Source organism: Sus scrofa, chromosome 1 (genome assembly GCF_054392235.1).
Source record: "Sus scrofa isolate SSC_HxYL_T2T_F1_AM1 chromosome 1, Sscrofa_HxYL_maternal_Yorkshire_Landrace_v2.0, whole genome shotgun sequence".
NCBI lineage: Eukaryota > Metazoa > Chordata > Mammalia > Artiodactyla > Suidae > Sus > Sus scrofa.
Window position 1 is genome coordinate 279,725,001 of NC_139383.1, and position 21,820 is coordinate 279,746,820.

The 21,820-nt window shown below is 41.1% G+C and overlaps 1 protein-coding gene across 29 annotated transcripts in view; it reads right to left on the bottom strand.

Annotated features, from left to right (window-relative positions):
• MAPKAP1 (MAPK associated protein 1) overlaps positions 1-21,820 on the bottom strand; it is a 254,194-nt gene that overhangs the window by 193,211 nt on the left and 39,163 nt on the right. For 24 of the 29 annotated variants that reach the window (XR_014827397.1, XR_014827398.1, XR_014827394.1 and 21 more), the window contains one exon: positions 11,235-11,383. The exons of the other annotated variants lie outside the window; for them this stretch is intronic. Coding sequence is in view for 8 of the 24 variants with exons in the window: in XM_084996342.1 (XP_084852468.1) it covers positions 11,235-11,383 (149 nt within the window). In the remaining 16 variants the exon portion in view is untranslated. The remainder of the gene's footprint in view (positions 1-11,234; positions 11,384-21,820) is intronic. 29 annotated transcript variants of the gene reach the window in all.

Below are 21,820 nucleotides of genomic sequence, written 5' to 3' on the forward strand. Positions count from 1 at the left end.
TGCTATGTGGCTGCCAGCCTCAAAGAGTAATGACATACGAAATTTATCACTGCCATTTAAAAAAACTTCCACATTTATGTGTGAAGAGTGCCAAGCCAGGCTTCATTAAAGAGTAACCAAAGCTGCCCTCCAGGAATTAATACAATCAAAATTCAGACAAATTCACCTCGGAGAACAAACTGGATGAACGTCACTGCTGCCGCCCAATTCCAGTTGTCTGTATTGCCCTGCACTACAGTACCTAAGACATTCACTCTGCAGTTAGTCTGTTCACGGGTCTGTTCCTCTGCTCAGTCAGATGCACCTGAAACCATGGGCCACTGCCATGGTTCCCAACATCGGGCACAACCCTGATTATGAAGTGCTGCTCCTCCACCTGTTGGCTATACGGCTACTCTTGTACAGTGTGGGTGCTTAGTAAGTAATGTGATAGATAGATGGATGGATGAATCCACCCTACATACTGGGAAGATCAGTAGAAAGGAAAAAGCATATACTAGATTCTTTATGTAAAGCATTCCCCTCCTTCCTCAGCCCCAATATCTCTTATTACTTTACTACATGTAAGAAAATTGGGGCTTACAAAATGCAGCAACTCACCCAAAAGACGTAACTGATAAGAGCTAAACCAGTCTGTCAGATTTCAAGTCCACTGGTAAAGGGAAAATAATTTTGTTTTAAATTCTGAGAAATTTCGATAACTAACAACGCTTTGTTTCCTACATAACAATGACTATAGAAGAGCCTAAGAAGAAACGCTGTGGTACTAGAATGAGGAAAAAGGAGATGAATACCAGCTCTGCCACATACTAGTGGGGTATTCATGAATAAGTGACTTTCTCTTTCTGAGCCTCAGTTTCCTCATCTGTAGAATGACGATATGCTCCCTCTTTCACAGTTTTGTTATGGTCAATTAAAAGAGGAAAGTAGGAGTTCCCGTCGTGGCGCAGTGGTTAACGAATCTGACTAGGAACCATGAGATTGCGGGTTCGGTCCCTGCCCTTGCTCAGTGGGTTAACGATCCGGCGTTGCCGTGAGCTGTGGTGTAGGTTGCAGACGCGGCTCGGATCCCACGTTGCTGTGGCTCTGGCGTAGGCCGGTGGCTACAGCTCTGATTCAACCCCTAGCCTGGGAACCTCCATATGCCGCGGGAGCGGCCCAAGAAATAGCAACAACAACAACAAAAAGACAAAAGACAAAAAAGACCAAAAAAAAAAAAAAAAAAAAAAAAAGAGGAAAGTAGCCACACATATGTAGAAGATCAACTCTTTGAGAGTTCAAGTTCTCCCGTCTATAACCTTCTACCTGTCACTATGTCAATCACCTCCCTTTGCCAATCACAAAACAAGGCAATCTTAAAGCCAAAAAGAATCCAAGAGATTCTAAAGCAAGTTCCTCATTCTTAACATGCAGAAACTGAGGCTCTGTCAGAGAGAGGTGACCTGTCCCAGACTCCACGGCAGAGCCAGGGCTAAAACACCTCACTCCATGTCTCTCTTCTTTCTACCATATGGTCTTCCAGTACTGGAACTGAGGTTTCCATTTTGCAAATATGAATGCAATTAAAAATGAAAATAAAAATCTCTAAAAATTAGAACACTTACATTCTATGTCCAGCTGAGTGACCCTAGGCTGTCATTTGATGTTTCTGAATAAGTTGTCTTCAATACAGTAAAATCAGGGCCTAGTACTTTGAGCAACAAGAATATCTCTCCATTGCAAAGTATGTGAAGCAAGGTGCCCCAAATGGGACAGCTCAATGTAAAATCCCACCATCCCAGTCCCCACCACACTTATAAAACAGATCGTCTCCCATGCTTTCCCTGGGACCTCAGTGCTTGATATTCACTCCAACCAGATTTATCTGCTAATCTGATAATTAATTAGCGAGGAAGAGGATAGTACTACAACAGTAATCTTGTTATAACAAAAATGTCTATGTTTTACCTCTTAGTCCCCTAACCTCCAAGAACTACAATCAATATATTTTCTTAAATGACACCTGACATCTGCCTCATTTAAAATTACTCTCATTTTCTCCTCTTAATGGCTTGGAGAGCTGGGTCGGGCATCTCCAAGTACAGCCCCATCTCAGAGAAAAGGTGACTGACTTCTGGGGCAACTCTTTAGCCAAAGTTCCAAAGCTGGCTGTTAAGTGTAAACAAAGAGGCTCCTAGCCCACTCTCATCTCAAGAGACCCTGGCCTCAGATGCCCCAAATACAAACCAAACAAGCAGGGTGCATCCCATCGCCTCTCAAAAAATGGCTACAGATAGTCCTCAAGAGCATGGTAGGAGTTCCCACATGGCTCAGCGGAAACAAATCTGACTAGCATCCATGAGGACACAGGTTCAATCCCCAGCCTCACTCAGTGGGTTAAGGATCCAGCGTTGCTGTGAGCTGTGGTATAGATTGCAGACGTGGCTCGGATCCAGCATTGCTGTGGCTGTGGTGTAGGCTGGCAGCTACAGCCTCAATTCGACCCCTAGCCTGGGAAGCTCCATATGCTACAGGTGTGGCCCCTAAAAAAAAAAAGAGCATGATAACAGGCTGTGATTTGTAGTCAAGAGGCCCAAACCAGCTCATGATGGTAACTTCTGCCTCGTCCTCGGCCCTCTTTCTGTGCTTCCTCATTCAGTATCACCTATTCAGTTCCTCGAGGCAGAATCTGATGAAGAAATTATCCTTGAGGAGTTCCTGTCATGGCACAGCAGAAACGAATCAGACTAGGAACCATGAGGTTGCCAGTTTGATCCCTAGCCTCACTCAGTGGGTTAAGGATCTGGTGTTGCCATGAGCTATAGCGTAGGTCACAGACACGGCTTGGATCTGGTATGGCTGTGGTGTAGGCCAACAGCTACAGCTCTGATTAGACCCCTAGCCTGGGAACCTCCATATGCCATAGGTGCAGCCTTAAAAAGACAAAAAAAAAAAAAAAAAAAAATTGTCCTTGAAACTCCCTTCTCCCCCATTCCCCGACATACAATCAACCCAACATCAAGTCCTATCACTTTCCCAAGTTACCATCTCTCTTACCTGGACCACAGCAAAAAGTTTCTTGATTGGTCTCTCTAGCCTCACAAGGTGTATTCTCTTCAGCAGAGCTCCAGTGATCTTTTCAAAAACACAAACCTGATTACATTACTTCCTCATTTAAACTTGTTCAAGGCTTTCCCATGCTCGTCGGTCAAAGACGACACTTCTACCAGTCATAAGGGGTCTGCCCCTGCAGCGTCACCTTGTGCCACAATCTACCTCACCGCTGGGTCTCCAGTCACAACAGTGCCAAGCTCCCCCTTGTGCCAAGCTCCCTCTTGTCTCAGACCCCCTGTGTGTCCTCTCTCCTTCCCCTTCACCTCGCTCGTTCTTTCTCAGCCTTCAGCTCTTAGGTCAAGAGTCACCTTCAGAGCAGTAACCATCCCTGACCCTCTAGACTAGGTCAAATGCTCCTCTATTAACCCTCTCAAAGCCTCAGGTAACTCTCCTGGAACTTGGCAATTAATTAGCTGTAATTATACTATGACTGCAGTTTTACACTTGGTTTGGTGATTATTTACGTAACATTTATCTTCACGCCAAGAGAGAAAGCTTCATGAGGTCAGAAACCAGGTCTGTTTTTACTCACTATTGTGTCCAGATGTTACTTCACAGTGCCTGGTACAGAGCAGACCCTCAATCAACATGAGGTAAATGAATGACAATGTGGTAAAAGGAAACTAATACATCTCTCAGCACTGGCCACATACCAGCACTTTGCTATGTATGCATTTCCAATTTTCATTAAATCCTCACAACAGCATTTTATGATAAGTATCATTAACCTTATTTTATAGATATGAAAACAGACTTAAAGAGGCAAAGTGATTTGCCAGGTATCACACAGCAAGTCAATGGCAAAGCTGCAATTCTAACCTAATCCTGACATCAGGTTCTTCTCACTACAAAATTGTGTTTTCCTTTGAACAGCTTCTGAGCCAAAGGTGAACTCTACCAATGATGGGAATTTCTAGAAGATGGCTCCACAATCAGAGGAAGCCTCCACACACTGGCAGGGCTCAGAAGAAACTACAGAAACGAGGCCTAGACAGAAAGAGATTAGGTGAAATAAGCTAGCTGTAAGAGCCCAGTCATGAGAATTTAACTTCAGAGTAGGGCTGCTAAAAACATTCTTTTAAGATTACTATTTACTTCATTTCGAAGACCATCCAGACAAAAATCCCGAAGTCTCCCCTTGGGATTTTCAGTAAATGTCGAGCAACAGGAAGAGAACTGCATTAGTACTGTAGGGATACTGCGTGCGGTAAGGGGGAAATAACCTCAGTAAAAGACGGCGGGTTTTTTTTGTCTTTTTAAGGGCCGCACCCATGGCACATGGAGGTTCCCAGGCTAGGGGTCTAATCGGAGCTACAGCTGCAGGCCTACGCCACAGCCACGGCAATGACAGATTGGAGGCACGTCTGCGACCTACACCACAGCTCACAACAACGCCAGATCTTTAACCTGCTGAGCGAGGCCAGGGATCAAACCCACTACTTCATGGCTCCTACTCGGATTCCTTTCCACTGCACCATGACAGGAACTCCAGTAAAAGATGTTTTTAAATTGACACAATTGGTCATCTCTCCAGTGCTGGGATGCAGGTTCGATCCCCAGCCTGGCACAATGGGTTAAGGAGCCAACGTGGGTAGGTTACAGCTGTGGCTTAGATCTGATCCCTGGCCTGGGAACTCCAAATGCCTCGGGGTGGCCCAAAAAGAATCAATTAATCAATTAATTGGTATAACACAGTGTATATAAAAGTAGTAAATACCTGATTTCTTGCTTCAGAACTAGAACAGACTAGGGAGTTCCCATTGTGATGCAGGGGAAATGAATTCAACCAGTATCCATGAGAGTGCGGGTTTGATCCTTGGTTTAGTGGGTCAGGGATTGGCACTGCCATGAGCTATAGTGTACGTTGCAGATGAGGCTCGGATCCTGAGTGGCTGTGGCTGTGGCGTAGGCAGACAGCTGCAGCTCCAATTAGAACCCTAGCCTGGGAGCTTTCCATATGCTGTGGGTGAGACCCTAAAAAGCAAAAGAAAGAAAGAAAGAAAGAAAGGAAGGAAGGAAGGAAGGAAGGAAGGAAGGAAGGAAGGAAGAAAGGAAGGAAACAGACTAATAAAAACTGGTCTACAGAAAGGAAGACTAGCAAAATACAGTCACAAAGATAAGTTGCCAAGAGAGTAACTGCTAAAATGATGCTGGGACTTCACTCTCCTTTATTAAAAAAAAAAAAAAATGCATAAAATGAAGTCAATGGAAGAGACAAATAGCTCCTAATTCAAAATATAGAGTCACCTTAGATTGTCTTTGTTAGAGTTGTCTCTTATAGGCACTAAGCAAGTGAACTCTTACTGAAAGGAAGGGGGGAAATGAGATGCACGATGCAGCCAACTTCATTCTCAGCCACCTCTTCCGGGGGGGAGGACAGGGGAGGCTGGCTAACTGGGGGAGGGGGTAGAGGGATGGTCAATGGAAGGAAACCAGGTCAAAAGGCCAGAGGACCCTTAGGCTCAAGGCCATGCCTCAGCTCAGGCAGCAATAAGCAAAAGCTGTTATCTAGAAACTTTACCAGCACTAAGAAGTCCAGGTTATGCTTTTCGGAAAGGGATCCTGAAGCTACAGTACCTTAACATATTAGAGGGGACCCTTCCCACAATAATAGGAAATATTCCAAGTTCAGATGAGGAATATTTTCCTCTAAAGGCAATTTTCTTTTACAGGATTTCCATTCGCTGACTTTTTCTCAGTTTACAACATTTTTCAGCGGCTTCATGCTTTTCTGCAAAGTTTTAAGTGACTTTCTTTGAAGAGAGCTATTCAGTGCCAGTGATTGTAGAAAACATTTGTTCATAATTATCCAGACATAGACTGGAACAATGCTGAAACAAGAGCAGCATGCAAAAATGTATTTAAGGACTATCATCCCAAAATGCTGCTAAAAGCTATTAACCAGTATGTGTTAATTGCCACAGCATTCATATTAATTTTCACTTCAGGCTCGACATTGTGGAATATTTCCCCTGATACATTTTAAACAAAGTTTAATTTAAGGAACTGCTTCTATCAACACTTATGAAAATTAACAGCCAAGCAATTAGCACTCATGAATTATCCCTTCCCCCATGCTTTCTGCTGCTTCCCTGTTAAAACAGTTTCTAACAGAGAAATGGTTACTTTCTAACAAGTTAACACAATCAAAGTCACAGTTGTCTATGTGAACTAGAACTTGTTCTGCTTTTTGAAGCACTTGTCAAGGCAAACATTCTCCTTCTAATAAGAGGGTATAATTTAGCTAAGTCAAATAAATAAGATATTTAACATTTTAGTAAGCTGCCAAGTAATTACTAGTAAAACTACCTTCTCAACTGATGTTTAAAAAATGGCCATTACCGGAGTTCCCATCGTGGCTCAGTGGTTAATAAACCCGACTAGTATCCATGAGGACGCAGGATCGATCCCTGGCCTCGCTCAGTGGGTTAAAAAGATCTGGTGTTGCTGTGAGCTGTGGTGTAGGTTGTAGATGTGGCTCGGATCCCGAGTTGCTGGGGCTGTAGCGTAGACTGGCTGCTCTAGCTCTCATTCAACTCCTAGGCCTGGGAACTCCCATATGCCTTGGGTGTGACCCTAAAAAGACAAAAGACAAAAAAAAAAAAAAAAAAAAAAAGGCCATTGCCAAAAAAAGAGGAGGGGAGTAATTACTTGTCCTACTCTTCCTTTTAAGGTTAAAAGTCAAAATCCCACAGGACTGACTCCTGGACTCGCACAGCTGACTCCCTTCACCTAGTCTGCGGTACACTTTGTTCAACCACGCGACACCCAACTCCTGGTTTTAGGAGCATGCTTCCTAACGAAGCGCACAGGACAGACAGCATCACTGACCTGCACCCTTGAGAGAAAGAGAAAGGATTTGCTGAGTGTGTCCTTGGTGCTGTGTGTCTTGCTACGCAGGCCACATCTCAGTCCTCCTGAGAAGACATATGACCACGTCTCATCCCACAGAGGACAGGAGCTTCATGACGTTATGAAGTGACTAGCCTGAGGTCACACCGTGCGTCAGTCAGGATTCAAACTCAAGTCTTACTACAAAACGGATCTGCTTACAAACCAAATTACACAGCCTCTTTCTGTGCTGGGAGCTTCATCCCACTTGATGGGTCTCATCAGCCTTGTGAGGAAGGAACTCTGAATTTCTTTTCACAGTAAAAAAACTGAGGTGAGGTGAGGTGAATAACCTGACTGAGGTGACACATCTGATAACAAGTACCATTTCGGTGTCTGTAACTGTACTGATGGGAGATGGGTATCTGAACTCCTGAGGGTCTACTGATGATACCTGTAAACTCGGTTTAATAACCAAAACAGTGATGACGAATATCAGCTAACGCTTCTCAAATAAGTGCTAAGACACAGAATGGAAAGAGCTAGATAATGATAAAATAAGACCTCATTTGAAAAAGGTGGAGAGACAGAGCAGAGAGCCACATATTCAGGGGCACTTAAATCAGTGCTGCATGTTTACTGCTGAAAGATTTCACTCCTTCATGGCTTCACAGCAACTCCTTGTGACACCCAACATTTCCCATGTACAGTGAGATCTGAAAGACTAGCGCAAGAAGTGTTTCAACTGTCTCACCTCCAAAACAGAAGTTTTGTTTTGTGAATGACGCTATTCAGAGGTCCCCCGGTTTTTTTTGCTGTTGTTGTCTTTTTTTTTTTTTTTTTTTTGTCTTTTTAGGGCTGCACCTGTGGTATGTGGAGGTTCCCAGGCTAGGGGTCAAATGAGAGCTGTAGCTGCCGGCCTACACCAGGGCCACAGCAACATGGGATTTGAGCCGCATCTGTGACCTACACCACAGCTCAGGACAACGCTGGATCCCTCAACCCACTGAGAAAGGCCAGGGATCGAACCGCAACCTCATGGTTCCTAGTCAGATCCGTTAACCACTGAGCCACAACGGGAACGCCCCCTTTTTTTTTTTTTTTTTTTAAAAACAAGTGCAAAGTATTGGACAGATGGCTGAGCCTGATTTTGCCTGGCCAGGCTAAGCATTTCCTAAAACCACTTGCAATCTGTCTTGGTCTTTTTTCAAAGGAATAGTAAACAGACTTAGTAACAACCTATGAATTTAAAACAAGTCACAGATAGTACTGCTAATGTGCCAAAAACAAATAAACAAAGTAATAAATCTGATCAAAATTACAACAAAGCACACACCTAAATACAGCCTTTCCCTTTCAATTGTATACCTTCAAGAAATTACTAACCACAATTTTTAAAAAATTAAATTATTAACCAGCTACAGGCACCAAAAATTATTTGAAAGTATTTTCTTTAATTTACAATAGCTAAGAGATGCTTACCCTTCGAATCACTAAAACCAACTTTGCACAAATCATTAAAGATGCCTGATTAGCTACACTGTAACTGGAAAGCCATACTAAAAACAAAACCCTTTTTTCAAATCCAATGCTAGTTTAATCTTAAGGAGGATTTCACAGCAGTTAGTCTCTTGAGGAAATACATAATTAAGTAGTTTTTTAGCATATTTAATTAGACCCCAAACTCTTCCCTGTCCCCTTCTCTCCCCAATTATGTACCATTTGCCCAAGAGACCTAAGCAACTCAGTTAATTATGTAAATAAGGCAAGCGTTATTCCCAAGAAAAGCATTGTGAATATTTGTAGGGAAAAAAAACTGTACATATTTTAGTGGCTTTAACAAATCTTTGCAAAAATAAAAAGGGGGTTATTACCAAAACACATGAGAAACTCTGACATTTGAGACAAAAAGCAGGGAGCTCAATGACAAGATGGTGAATCGTTAAAACAGGACTCATTTCACTTCTTAAATACACGCTGAAAAAAAATAAAATAATTTTAAGTTACAAGAGTAACAAAAATTTAGTGCTGAACGTCAAATGATTTATGGAAAGAATCAATCTGGAAATTATTAAAGTCGACTCTCACAGAAAAGGCTTTATTATCAAGGGGTTGACATGATCTTAACTCCAGAGGCAGCCATGGTGCTGTTATAACTACTACAATCCCATTATTATGCAATCACAAAATGCTAATTTGATCATTTTGAGGTGTTATTTGAATAGTCATTTTAATTTCTAGGTTACAAAAAGGCTTGACTCAAGTATAATTCTCTATTAATCATTGAGATGTCATAGAATATCATATTGATGCATTTCACAAAGATAAAGAAAGACTAATTTAATATGTACAGTACAATATCCTTCAAATATTAGCCGCTTTCATTACATATCTGCCAAACGCATCAATATTAAATAATAGATGAGAACAAGGTTTTAATTGTGTTTTAGCAATTGTAATATGTAAGATAATAAAAAATAGCACTGCATCACAAGACAGACTTATCGATATATAAATCTTTCTTAATCAATGTGCAATGGTGATGAGGCGAGGCTCACATCCTTTGCTGATGACAAATAGACTTGATATGACAAAAGCATCAAGAGTTGTAAGTGTAAACACACATCTAGCAAAAACAATTCCTTTGTGACTGGGGAAATGGCTTCTTTATTTTATTTTTTTAATTTCACCCTGGACTTTCAGAAGTTATATTAACAAGTAGAGTTCACAATCTTCTAACGAATCCAAACCAAAGTAATTTATAACAGAATCTAATGGTATAATGAGAATTCTAGAACACAGTATTTTAAAAGATCTGTGCTATTTTGTTGGCATCAAAGCACTGTCACATATTAATTGCATCCTCAAACAATGAGATGATAGGCAATAGAAGCAAATAAATTCCAGCCATGTAACCTAATCCGAATAATAACTTCTCACATATCTAAATGAATCAATTGTAGTATTTAAGAAAACAATCCCCTACAGTCCAACTCACTAGTTTCCAGAGGCTGATATTCCTATCCCTAGGGGGACCTTTTCTTCCCCTTGCTACATTCCACGAGAACAAACACGAGAAGGTGGCAGGGGCAGGCCGAAGAGAAGCGCTTTACGTGGATACAATCTCTAATGTACTAAAAGTGCTTTCAGATGTCTTTTTTTTTTTTTTTTTTGAGAAAACGCCTGAGTATACTAGGATTTTATGTTACTTATGCATTTTGTTTCTAGTCTGTGTTCTCCTTCTCTGCCAACATCAATAACCTCATGTGCCAATGGCAATATATGCTTCCTTAAACCAATGGAAACACTGAATTGTATGAGGTAAAAGTGTTTCAAATTAAAAAGCATCTCCTTGTTCAAAGATGACAACTGTCAGAACCAGCATATAAGAAGAACCCGAATATGAAAAATGCAAACATAAGCAAAGAGCTGTATGTTTATTAACTGCAATGGTGCTGAAATAAGACAAGGTGTATACAAAACCCCTCCAGGCAACAAGTTACCACTCAGCACCCCCACACCACATAATGGCAATAAATATAATAATTAACTGCTACTCTCTCCTGAAAGAAACCCAGCTCAGCTCAGCAGAAACACAGAAGGGCAGGGAATGGGGGCGAGGGGGTGTTACACATAGAACTATACTCCACCTAAAATAACGCCCAACTTTCTAAAAGGAAAATAAACACAGTTTAAGTTTACAACTGCAAACTGTCAGAACAAACAGGAAAAAATCAAAGCCATCCTGCACAACAAGTGTCAAAACAAGATTCAATAAAATACGGACATGCAAAGCAACGTCCTAGAATTCTAAAATGAAACTCCAATCTGCATAATTTCTGGAGTTATAATAAAGAATCAGAGAAGACAACACAAACACCTCCCAAAACCACTTTCAAGGCTTTCCCAACAGTTAGACTTTGATTAACCACAACACAAATAACCCAAACCTTAGGACATAACCACTTAGGAGACCTACCAGGAACACACACACACACACACACACACACACACACACACACACACACACCCTCAGGACTGTTTTTGTTCACACACACACACACACACACACACACCCTCAGGACTGTTTTTGTTCTAACCCTTCCAAACATATTACTATGGAAACATTAGGCCCAAATCCAGAACTTTCTACACCCTCAGTCTTAGGAAATGTGACTGACATCCTATATTTTTCTCTGAGACTCTTTTGAAACCCTAAATCGAAATATTATGATAATGATAACAATAACACCAACAATTCCATTCAATTGAGGTTTTACCTAAAGGGATAAAGTTTCATGTTAACTTACCTTGCCATCAAATTTGGAATACTCGTTAAAGGGATTATTCAGCTGCAGAGGGCACTGCTCCAGGCGTACAGATAATATTGACTGTTTTCCAGAATTTGGAGGTTTCTCTTTGAGCGACTTTTTTTCAAACAGTGACTTTAACTCTTGGGCTGTGATACAAGAGGAAGATAAAAACATCTTTGTGATTACAACAGAGAGAGAGCGAGCCTGTCCACCTTCTCAAAAAGGTCTTCCTTGGAACCCTAAGGAGGGGAGTGTCCAAGGCCATGTTCAAGTCCATTATGTGCAAAAAGCCTCACATGCACTTACATGTCTGTGCACTACAAAGGCAAAGCACTGAAAAACATGTAGGTCAGCTCTGTCAATTTAGAAGGACTGGAGTTTAAGGAAGGGGGCAGAGGTCAGACAAACCAATAGAATAACCATTCTGTAAAAAGAGCATTTACAGCTGTGAGGCCTCAGCTTTGGCCTGGCTTTGCAACTAACAGACGCATGATAGCGGACAATTCACTAAACCTCTCTGGGCCTATCAAACTAGAGAATCTTGAAGATCTCTCCTGGCTCTAATACATGATTTTGAAGCTCTAGTTCTTCAAGGTCAAGGTCCAAGTCCACATCTTAATCCTCTCACACTTTCCAATGACACCTAGCACAGTATCTGGATGACAAAGATCAAGAGGAGGAAAAGGAGAAAGAGTATTTACAATAATAGTAACTAACACTTACTGAGCAAGCCATGTATCTCAACTAATCCTCATAACAAGCTTCTAAGGCAGCAAGACCTCAATTTTGTCCATGTGGAAAGTGAAGCACTGAGTATTTTGATTAGCCCTGGGCCACAAAGCCAGTAAGCAGCAGGGCTAAGATATGCACCCAGCCAAGGCACTTAGCCATTAGGCACTAACGAACAAAGTAGGCCTTCAGTAAATTTTGTTGCATGAATCAATGGATAAAATAATGACTGAAGGCATTCAGATTAGGTTTATGATTAAGTCAGAATCTTCAGCACTTATTTATTAGTGAACCAAGACAAGTTAGTTCCAAATCTTCTCAAAGCCCATTTCATTCTCTATATTAATCTGGATGTCATTTAAGGTGATAGCTGAATGATAAGTACATGAGCGTTCATTATACTTTTTATTTTTGTGAATTTAGAAAATTTCCATACTTAAATTGTTAAATAAATCAATCTTAGATCTTAAAATGTGCAATAAATAAGCTCAACCCATTCCATTCTTGAGCATAGCCAAAATGAACTGAGATCAAACATAACTCTAAAATAGTCACTTAGAACTTTTAAAAAAGGTAACAAATTATTTTCAACAAACTAGTGAGGGAATTCCCATCGTGGCTCAGCAGGTTAAGAACCCAACTAGTATGCAAGTTTGATCCCTGGCCTCACTCAATGGGTTAAGGATCTGGTGCCGCAGTATAGGTTGCAGCTACGGCTCAGATCTGGCACTGATGTGGCACATGGCACAGGCCAGCCCCTACCTTGGAATGTCCATATGCCGCAAGCGCAGCTCTAAAAAAGAAAAAACTTACCAAAAAAAAACCTAGTAGGGGGCAAATTCATCAAATGAGTCCCTAGTTAAGTGACAAACCAGGAGAAAGATCTAATTCTTTGTAAAAATGTGGCACTTAACTATCCACAGATTCTGAATATATAAGTACATGCAACCAATAGATTAATATCTATTCATTATACATTAATATCAAAAGGTTAATGCACATTTGAAAAAGTTTTAGATTACTATTATATTAAAGTGATATTTTAAATACTAGAAGTACTATTCTATCTGTAATCTACCAACAATTTTATTTCTAGACTTTGGAAAGATCCTTTACTAAATACCTACTAGGGGGCTAAAACAAAACCAAAAAACCTACTAGGGGCCAGGAACAACACTAGGTCCTTTCATCTTGTCCTCACAACAATCCTAGGAGGTAGGTTACTAAAAGCTCCACGAAGAAACTGAGGTGTATCAAACGTGTGTGACTTATCAAAATCACTCTACCTTATCAGTAGAAGTATGTGTGAAGTGATGATATATCAACTCTTCCATTCTCAGATTAATTCATGCTGAGACCACTCTCCTCAACTTAAAATACTTCCCCTCTTCCATCACAGAGAAATAAAAACAACCAAAAGAGAACTTCTGTATGCTCTTAGCTGCACTTCCACCTGCCTTCCCTCCTATGGCAATGGGACCAACTGCCTACGCCCCATCAGACCTTCTCCTCCTTTGTGCACCAGATCCCATCCACTCTTGCCGACTCAAGCAATCCTCTCCCATCTCTCTTCCATTTCCAATGTTTCCCTCTTATTAGGTTAGTCATCTCAGCATAAAGATAGTGAAGTACTACTCATAAAAATAAAAAAATCCTGGGAGTTCCCATTGTGGCTCAGTGGTTAACAAATCCGACTAGGAACCATGAGGTTGCAGGTTCGATCCCTGGCCTTGCTCAGTGGGTTAAAGATCTGGCGTTGCCGTGAGCTATGGTGTAGGTCGCAGACGTGGCTCAGATCCTGTGTTGCTGTGGCTCTGGTGTAGGCCAGTGGCTACAGCTCCGATTCGACCCCTAGCCTAGGAACCTCCATATGCTGCGGGAGCGGCCTAAGAAAATGGCAAAAAGACCAAAATAAATAAATAAATAAATAAATAAAAATTAAAAAATCCTCTTGCACTTCCATATTCTTGTCCAGTTACTATCCTATTTTTCTGCTCCTCAAAATGACTGTCTATACTCTTGCTGTCCAATTTCTCTCCTCCTATCCACTCAAATACACTCCAATCAGGCATTCAGGCTCCGCCACTTCACCAAATCAGCTTCTTTGAGGACACTGATGATTCCCCTGCTGCCAAATCTATTGGTCAATTTTTAATCCTCTGAAGCCTTCTTGGCAGCAATTGACATTTCATTCTTTCCTTTCTGAAATACTTTTTTCCCAGATGTCCAGATCTATACTCTGATTCACATCCAGTTTTTCAGGTTACTCCTTCTCAGCCTCCCTGCTGATTCCGCTTCATTTTCCCCTCAAATCTTCGGCATTACCCAAGGCATAGGGCTTGGGCCTTTTCTCTTCTTCATCTACACTGACACTCTCAGTGATTTCATTCAGCCTTATGATTTTAAATATCGTTCTACAAGAGGCAAAACCAAATTGCGCTGATACAGAGCCAAGCAATGATTGCCTTAGGGGAGTGGAAAATGGTTTGAGGCAACTTTCTTGGGTACAGAAACGCTGTATACGCAACTGAGGGTGCCACTTAAGCAGGTGTAGATGTTTGGCAAAAGTCATCAAACTGGACATTTAATATCTGTACATTTTAATTTATGTAAAGACTATTTCAATTTTAAAAAATAAATACGGGAAACCTAAATAAATATCTCTACGCTGATAACTACTAAAAGATTATTCCTAGACCTAAACACTCCCTAATATTACAGACTCACATATTCAACTTTATATTTCACCTCCACTTGGATGGCCAATAGGTGTCTCCAACTTAACATGTCCAGAACCAAACTCTTGATCTTCCCACAGCCTGCCCCCTCCCACAATCATTTGTTCAGTTCATGGCAACTCAATCCTGTTAGGCAAAAACGTGGGTGTGACCCCACTCTTCTCTTTCTCCCACATCCGAGCTATCAACAGAAACTTTAGAAGACACCCAAAACCACCTTTACAGCTAAGCTGGAGCATTACCATCACCCTCAAGCTGGTCTTGTTTCTGCTCTTGCTTCCCCAACCCCAACCCAGACCACTGTCTCTTCCCAACACGGCAGCCAATGAGTCTCTTAGAATACAAGTTACAGGGAGTTCTCGCTGTGGCTCAGCCGATTATGAACCCGAGGATGAGGGTTTGACCCCTGGCCTCGCTCAGCGGGTTAAGGATCTGGCGTTGCCGTGAGCTGTGGTATAGGCCAGCAGCTGCAGCTCCGATGTGACCCCTAACCTGGGAACTTCCATATGCCACACTAGCGGCCGTAAAAAGAAAAAAAAAAATAAAATAAAATAAAACACAAGTTACAAACTTCCAAATAAGAAGAAAATTGATAAACTTGATCACATAAAAGCTTCCTAACATGCAGAGATTCTAAAAGTTGAAAAGACACAGACCAATAACCCTTTAGAAAAATGGACCAGAAATCTGAGATCTCCTGTGGCGCAACAGGTTAAGGATCCAGTGTGGTCACTCTAGAAGCTTGGGTTGCTTCAGTGGTGCAGATTTGATCCCTGACCTGGGAACTTCCACATGGTGCAGGTGAGGCCAAAAAGAAAGAAAAAAAAAAAAAAAAAAAAGGCAAGAAATGTACAATAATCCCAAGAAAAATTTCAATTAGCTCCTAAACAAATGGAAAGATGCTCAACAACATTCATAATAAGATATATGCAAATTAAAACTACACTATGATACTAGACCACATCAATCAAATAGACACTCTACACATTACTAGAAGGAATTCAAAATAGAAAAATACCAACGAAGGGGAAATTTGTCAATATCAAAGAAAACCACAGAGCAAATATTATACATAGGTGTAAATGGACGGATAAACCAAAATCCTTTTTTCTTTTTACGGCTGCACCTGCGGCATATGCAGGTTCCCAGGCTAGGGAGTGAATAAGAGCTGCAACTGGAGGCCTACACCACAGCCACAGCAACACCAGATCCTATCTGCATCTACGACCTACACCAAAGCTTGCAGCAACACCGGATCCTTAACCCACTGAGCAAGGCCAAGAATCAAAGCCATATCCACAGAGACACTATGTCAGGTTCTTAAGCTGCTGAGCCACAGCAGGAACTCTCAAAAGCTTTTAAAAAATGATTATCTAAAAGAGTGTAAGAACTGGCGATCCACTCTGGCACAGCGGGATCGGCAGTGTCTTGGGAGCACTGGGGTGCAGGATGGACCCCCACACCAGCACAGTGGGTAAGGATCCAGCACTGCCACAGCTGTGGCTTAGGTCTCGACTGAGGTTCGGATCTGATCCCTGGCCTGGGAACTCCATATGCTGCAGGGCAGCCAAAAATGAAAAAAATTAAAAATAAAAGAGTATAAGAATTGAAGCTAGATTTCTCTGATTTTACCTTGTTTTGTGTATTGAACTTCAGAACCACGTAAATGTTTTGCACAATTATTAAAGAAAAAGTACAACTTCTAAATATAAAAGCAAAATGAAATAAATGAACTTAAGTGTAATATTTAGTTGGCAGTTTAACTACAAAGAGGGGAACTATTTTAAGTAGCTTTATCACATAGCAATTTGACTAGACAGTCCTTAATGGAACAAATCAAAAAGACAAAAATAAATAAATATGAACCTGTTTCCACTAATCATGTTTTTAGTAATGACACTGGTTTTTCCATTCTGGAATCAAGATTTTCAGCATGAGAAAAGATCCATAAACATAAAATCAAAATAGTTAACATTCTGTAATCCTATTTGAATTGAAATTATCAGCATTAGCTCACAATGTATTCCCTCTTAAAAAATTAATTTTTGGGGAGTTCCCGTTGTGGGGCAGCAGATACTAATCCAACTGGGAACCATGAAGTTGCGGGTTTGAACCCTGGCCTTGCTCAGTGGGTTAAGGATCCGGTGGTTGCCCTGAGCTGTGGTGTAGGTCGCAGACGCAGCTCGGATCTGGTGTTGCTGTGGCTGTAGCATAGGCTGGCAGCTACAGCTCCGATTGGACCCCTAGCCTGGGAACTTGCATATGCCATGGGTTCGGCCCTACAAAAGACAAAAAAAAAAAAAAAAATTAATTTTGGGGGAGTTCCTTTAGTGACTCGGTGGTTAATGAACCCGAAAGGGATCCATGAGGTTTCAGATTCAATTCCTGGCCTTGCTCAGTGCGTTAAGGATCCGGCGTTGCCGTGAGCTCTGGTGTAGGTTGCAGACACTGCGTGGACCCCGAATTGCTATGGCTGTGGTGTAGGCCAGCAGCTGTAGCTCCAATTTGACCTCTAGCCTGGGAACCTCCATATGCCATAGGCGCAGCTCTGAAAAGAAAAAAAAATAATAATTTTTTTCTGAACACTACTCCCTCAAAGGGCCTATAAGGGAAAAAAAAAAATTGAACCAGTGAACACACCTAGAGCTCAGTTGTGGTCTTTTAATGCCACTTACCACTAAAAAGAATAAAGACTCCCTAGAGAAATGGCTGGCTCCAGATTTGCAGGAGAAAATGTGTAAGATGAGCCTGGAACATCTTGTCATACAAAAAAGCAAGGAAGCTATGAAAGATTACTGGAATTGTGTCAAAAGAACTTCGAAGCAAATGTGAAGTAACTTACTACACAAAGAAACAATTTGAGCATAAAAGAAGAATAACTGAAGTGAATTGAAAATTATAAATTGTGCTGAGAAACCCACGAGTTCATCATGATACAAAGGGAAAAAACCTTCACTGGTCGTCTACATGGGATGTTAGGGAACAAACTCTTCATTCCAAAAACTATTAACAAAAGGAAAAGACTCAAGCATTTATCCTACCTTTCCTATAGGGACTATATCTAAGTCAAACAACAGATTAGGGAAAGTTCTTTATACAAAACAAGTTAGTAAATGAAGAAAGACTCATAAAATTAGAAATCACTATTTTGCAACTCCTAATGAAATAATGAATCTAGGAAATGTTCATTACTGGCCACTAAAACCATCAGATGAAAAGCTGATGGGAGTAATTTAATAGTGGATGGATAACCTGATTCCTTCATCAATCATCCCCAAAAAAAAAAAAAAAAAGCCACAAGAAGACATTCCACGCTTCCTGAAATAATGCAATGGGAAATAAATACAGACCAGCATGTACGAAGTATTCTTACCAAAAATCACATGTCAATCTGAGCAACTGCTTAGATCCAACCTCAAGTTTGTAGGAAATAAAGAGGACAGAAGAACATATTAAATGAAATCACGGGGATACAATAAGCAAAATCCAGAATATAGGAGATTCTACAGGACAAATGACCCAGTTTCTTCAACAAATAAATTACAATAAACAAATGAAAGAAATTCTATAGATTAAAAAGGAAATGAGACATGTCACCCAAAAGTAATGTAATGTGTGGACCTTAGAGCTAGAACTAAATAAGCAAAGTGGGGGGAGAAATAAAAAAAAAATTGAGTCAACCAGAGAAATCCTTGATAGTATTAAAGAATTCCTGGAGTTCCCATCGTGGCTCAGTGGTAACAAACCTGACTAGTATCCATGAGAACGCAGGTTTGAGCCCTGGCTTTACTCAGTGGATTAAGGATCTGGCACTGCTGTGAGCTGTGGTGTAGGTTGCAGACAAGTCTCAGATCCCGTGTTGCTGTGGCTGCGGTGTATGCCAGCAGCTGCAGCTCCAATTTGACCCCTAGCCTGGGAACTTCCACATGCCGCAAGCGCAACTCTAAAAAATGAAAAAAAAAAAAAAAAAATCCTGTTAATTTTTTGGAAAATAGTGGTATTGCACTTTTCCTATGTGTTAAAAAAAAATTAAGTATTTAGATATGCAATTATATGATAGCTGGGATTTCCTTAAAAATACTCTGGGAGGGGAGGGGAGGTGAATGTATAAACATACAAGACCAGACATATGCTGCTAATTGCTAAAGATGGGTGATGGGTACACAGGGGTTTGGGATACCATTCCCTCTACTTTCATGTATTTGAAACTTTGTTTTTGTGTTTGAAATTTTTTTATAATAAACAGTTGTTTTAAAGGAAATTTAAGCTGGGAAGGGGGTAAAGGAAATCACACATCACATCAGTACTCTGATCAAACTGCCTCGCCCAAAGTAAAAATTAAATTCCTTACCAGACTGTCCACAATCAGGTCTCCCACTCCTCTGCTCGCTTACTCTGCTCTAACCAACAGGCTTCCTTCCTTGCTATTCCCTGAGTACATCAGTCACACTTCCGCCAAGAACCTTGGCACGTGCTCTTCCCCTGCTTTAGAAGACTCATCTCCCAGTAGCTGCCTAGCTCACTCCTTCACTTCCTGCAGATCTCTGCTCATCCATCACTTTCCTAATGAGGCCTTCTCTGATCACCCTCCATAAAACAGCAAAATACTCTGCCCAACATTCCTTATCCTCCTGCGCTGGGGGATATTTTTCTCTATGCCACTTACCCCATTCTGACATTTGATGCACTGTTTGTTAACTTTCTCCCCCACAAGCTCCACAATGGGAAGGGCTTTGTCTTGTTCACTACTACACTTTCTAGGCCTGTAAGAGTGCATAATTGTCTCTGTATACTGTAGGAGCTTAATAAATACTTGCTGAATGAAGAGCTCTGGATGAGAGTAAAGTAGTTGTGGGGGTAGGGAGCAGAAGGGGAGGAGGAAGGAGAGAGCAGATGGACACAAAGAAGTTAGAGATAATAAAAAAAAATGACCAATATTCATTAAAAGGTAAAGAAAATGGAAAAAAACAAAAAAAGAAGTTAGAGATAAGATTGGGCGACATGATGAAAGCCACTCCTCCTGGTTCCAAACCATTCATAAGGCATAGCTGTACTTCTTGAGTTGCAAACTTCAAGGTGCTCTTCAACTTTAATTTTAATTGTTTTTCGTTATTTATTTGCAACTGAAAATTTTTTTAATACAGAAGCTTTGGCAACCTTCCTAAACCCTGGCTGTAGCCTACACACTAGAGAAGAAAAGATACAAGGGCACACCAAAGACTCAGTACCCAAAGCTCCAGGAGCAGCTCCTTTCTGTCTACAGTATGGGAGAGAAGGGGGCAGAGTAGAAAAACTACAGTTCGGGGGTTCAGATTGGCCAGGAAAAGAATTGTCTTTGCCACTTATTACTTTTAAGTAAGTAACTTGGGGAAGTCACTTAGCACCTCAGTACTCCAATTTCCTCTTATAATATAAAAATATTAATAGCTTATTCGTTTGACTGGCATGAAGATGAAGCAAACATAGTGGGTGGCATATTAAAATCCATTGGTCCTCAGAGCTGGTTACTCATCAGAATCAACCAGGAGACTTCCGGAAAATATAGATTTGTGGATCCCAACCTCTACCGACTGAATAATCAGGAATTCCACAGACAGGGCAGAGAAATGTATACAGAACGTCATTAAACATGCACTTTGGGATGCATTTTTGAATTTTATACAGCAATGGTATCTGGGAACTGCTTGTCTAAGAAACCAGTAGCAGAAGTTATATGAAGATAACGTCAGGAATATTTCTCAGTAATTGATATAAACTGTGTTTTTTTAAGTTATTATTTAACTTCACATGTTAATAGCTTGTCTCCCATTTAGACCTCAAACTTCTTGAGGACAGGAACCCATATTCCTTGAAGCACCTGGCACAGAATTACTATGCACACAGAAGCTACAGAAGAAATACTTGTTTAAGTGACTCAGTGAATAAGAGTAATAATTTTGTAAAGAATATACCAACATCAGTTCAAAACAACAAACGTAAAGCTACTAGGTCCTTGGAAGTTCCCTGGTAGCACAGCGGGTTAAGGATCAGGCATTGCCACAGCTGTGGTGCAGGCCTCATTACTGCAGAGCAGGTTCAGACCCTGGCCCAGGAACTTCCACATGCCTAGGTCCTTGATTTAACATTAATCCTGACAAAGCCGTCTTCCAATGATATTGTCTTCATGTTTATCCGTGCAGTTTTAGCTATGGGTATACTAAAAGGATCTCACTCCCAGGTATTAAATCCATCATGTGGTCTCCTGGCATATGGAGAACTTTGGGGGGAGTTCCCATTGTGGTGTAGCAGAAATAAATCTGACTAGTATCCACAGGAAGTGGGTTTGACCCCTGGCTTCAGCATTGCAATAAGCTGTGCTGTAGGTCACAGATGCAGCTTGGATCCCACATTGCTGTGGCTCTGGAGTAGGCCGGCGGCTACGGCTCCAATTCGAACCCTAGCCTGGTAACCTCCACATGCCTCGGGAGCGGCCCAAGAAATGGCAAAAAGACCAAAAACAAAACAAAACAAACAAACAAACAGATGAAAGGATTTTTTTCTTTTTTTTTTGGCTGCACCCATGGCATGCAGAAGTTCCCAGGACTGAACCAATGCCACAGCAATGACCCAAGCAATAGCAGTGACAATGCCAAATCCTTAACCTGATGAGCCAGTAGGGAACTCCCATAATTTTTAACAAAATGTAGTTAGCAGAAAAAGAATGAAATGAATAGGAATTCCTTTCATGACTCAGGGTTAACAAAGCTGACTAGGATCCATGAGGATATGGGTTCGACCAGTGGGTTAAGGATCTGGCATTGCTGTGAGCTGTGGTGTAGGTCACAGACAAGGCTTGGATCCCGTATTGCTATGTCTGTGGTGTAGGCTGGTGGCTACAGCTCCGATTCGACCCCTAGCCTGGGAACTTCCATATGCCGCAGGCGCAACCCTAAAAAATGAGGCCTTAAAAAGCAAAAAAAAAAAAAAAGGAAAGAAAAAAGAAAAAAAGGAAATGAAATTATTCCCAGTTAAGATCACAATTCCCAATTAAGATAAAAATGATTGATCTCTTGCCAAAAGAGAGTGTGTGTTTTAGAGATGTGTGAAAATAAGAATGGCTGCTCCGTTTGCCAGGTA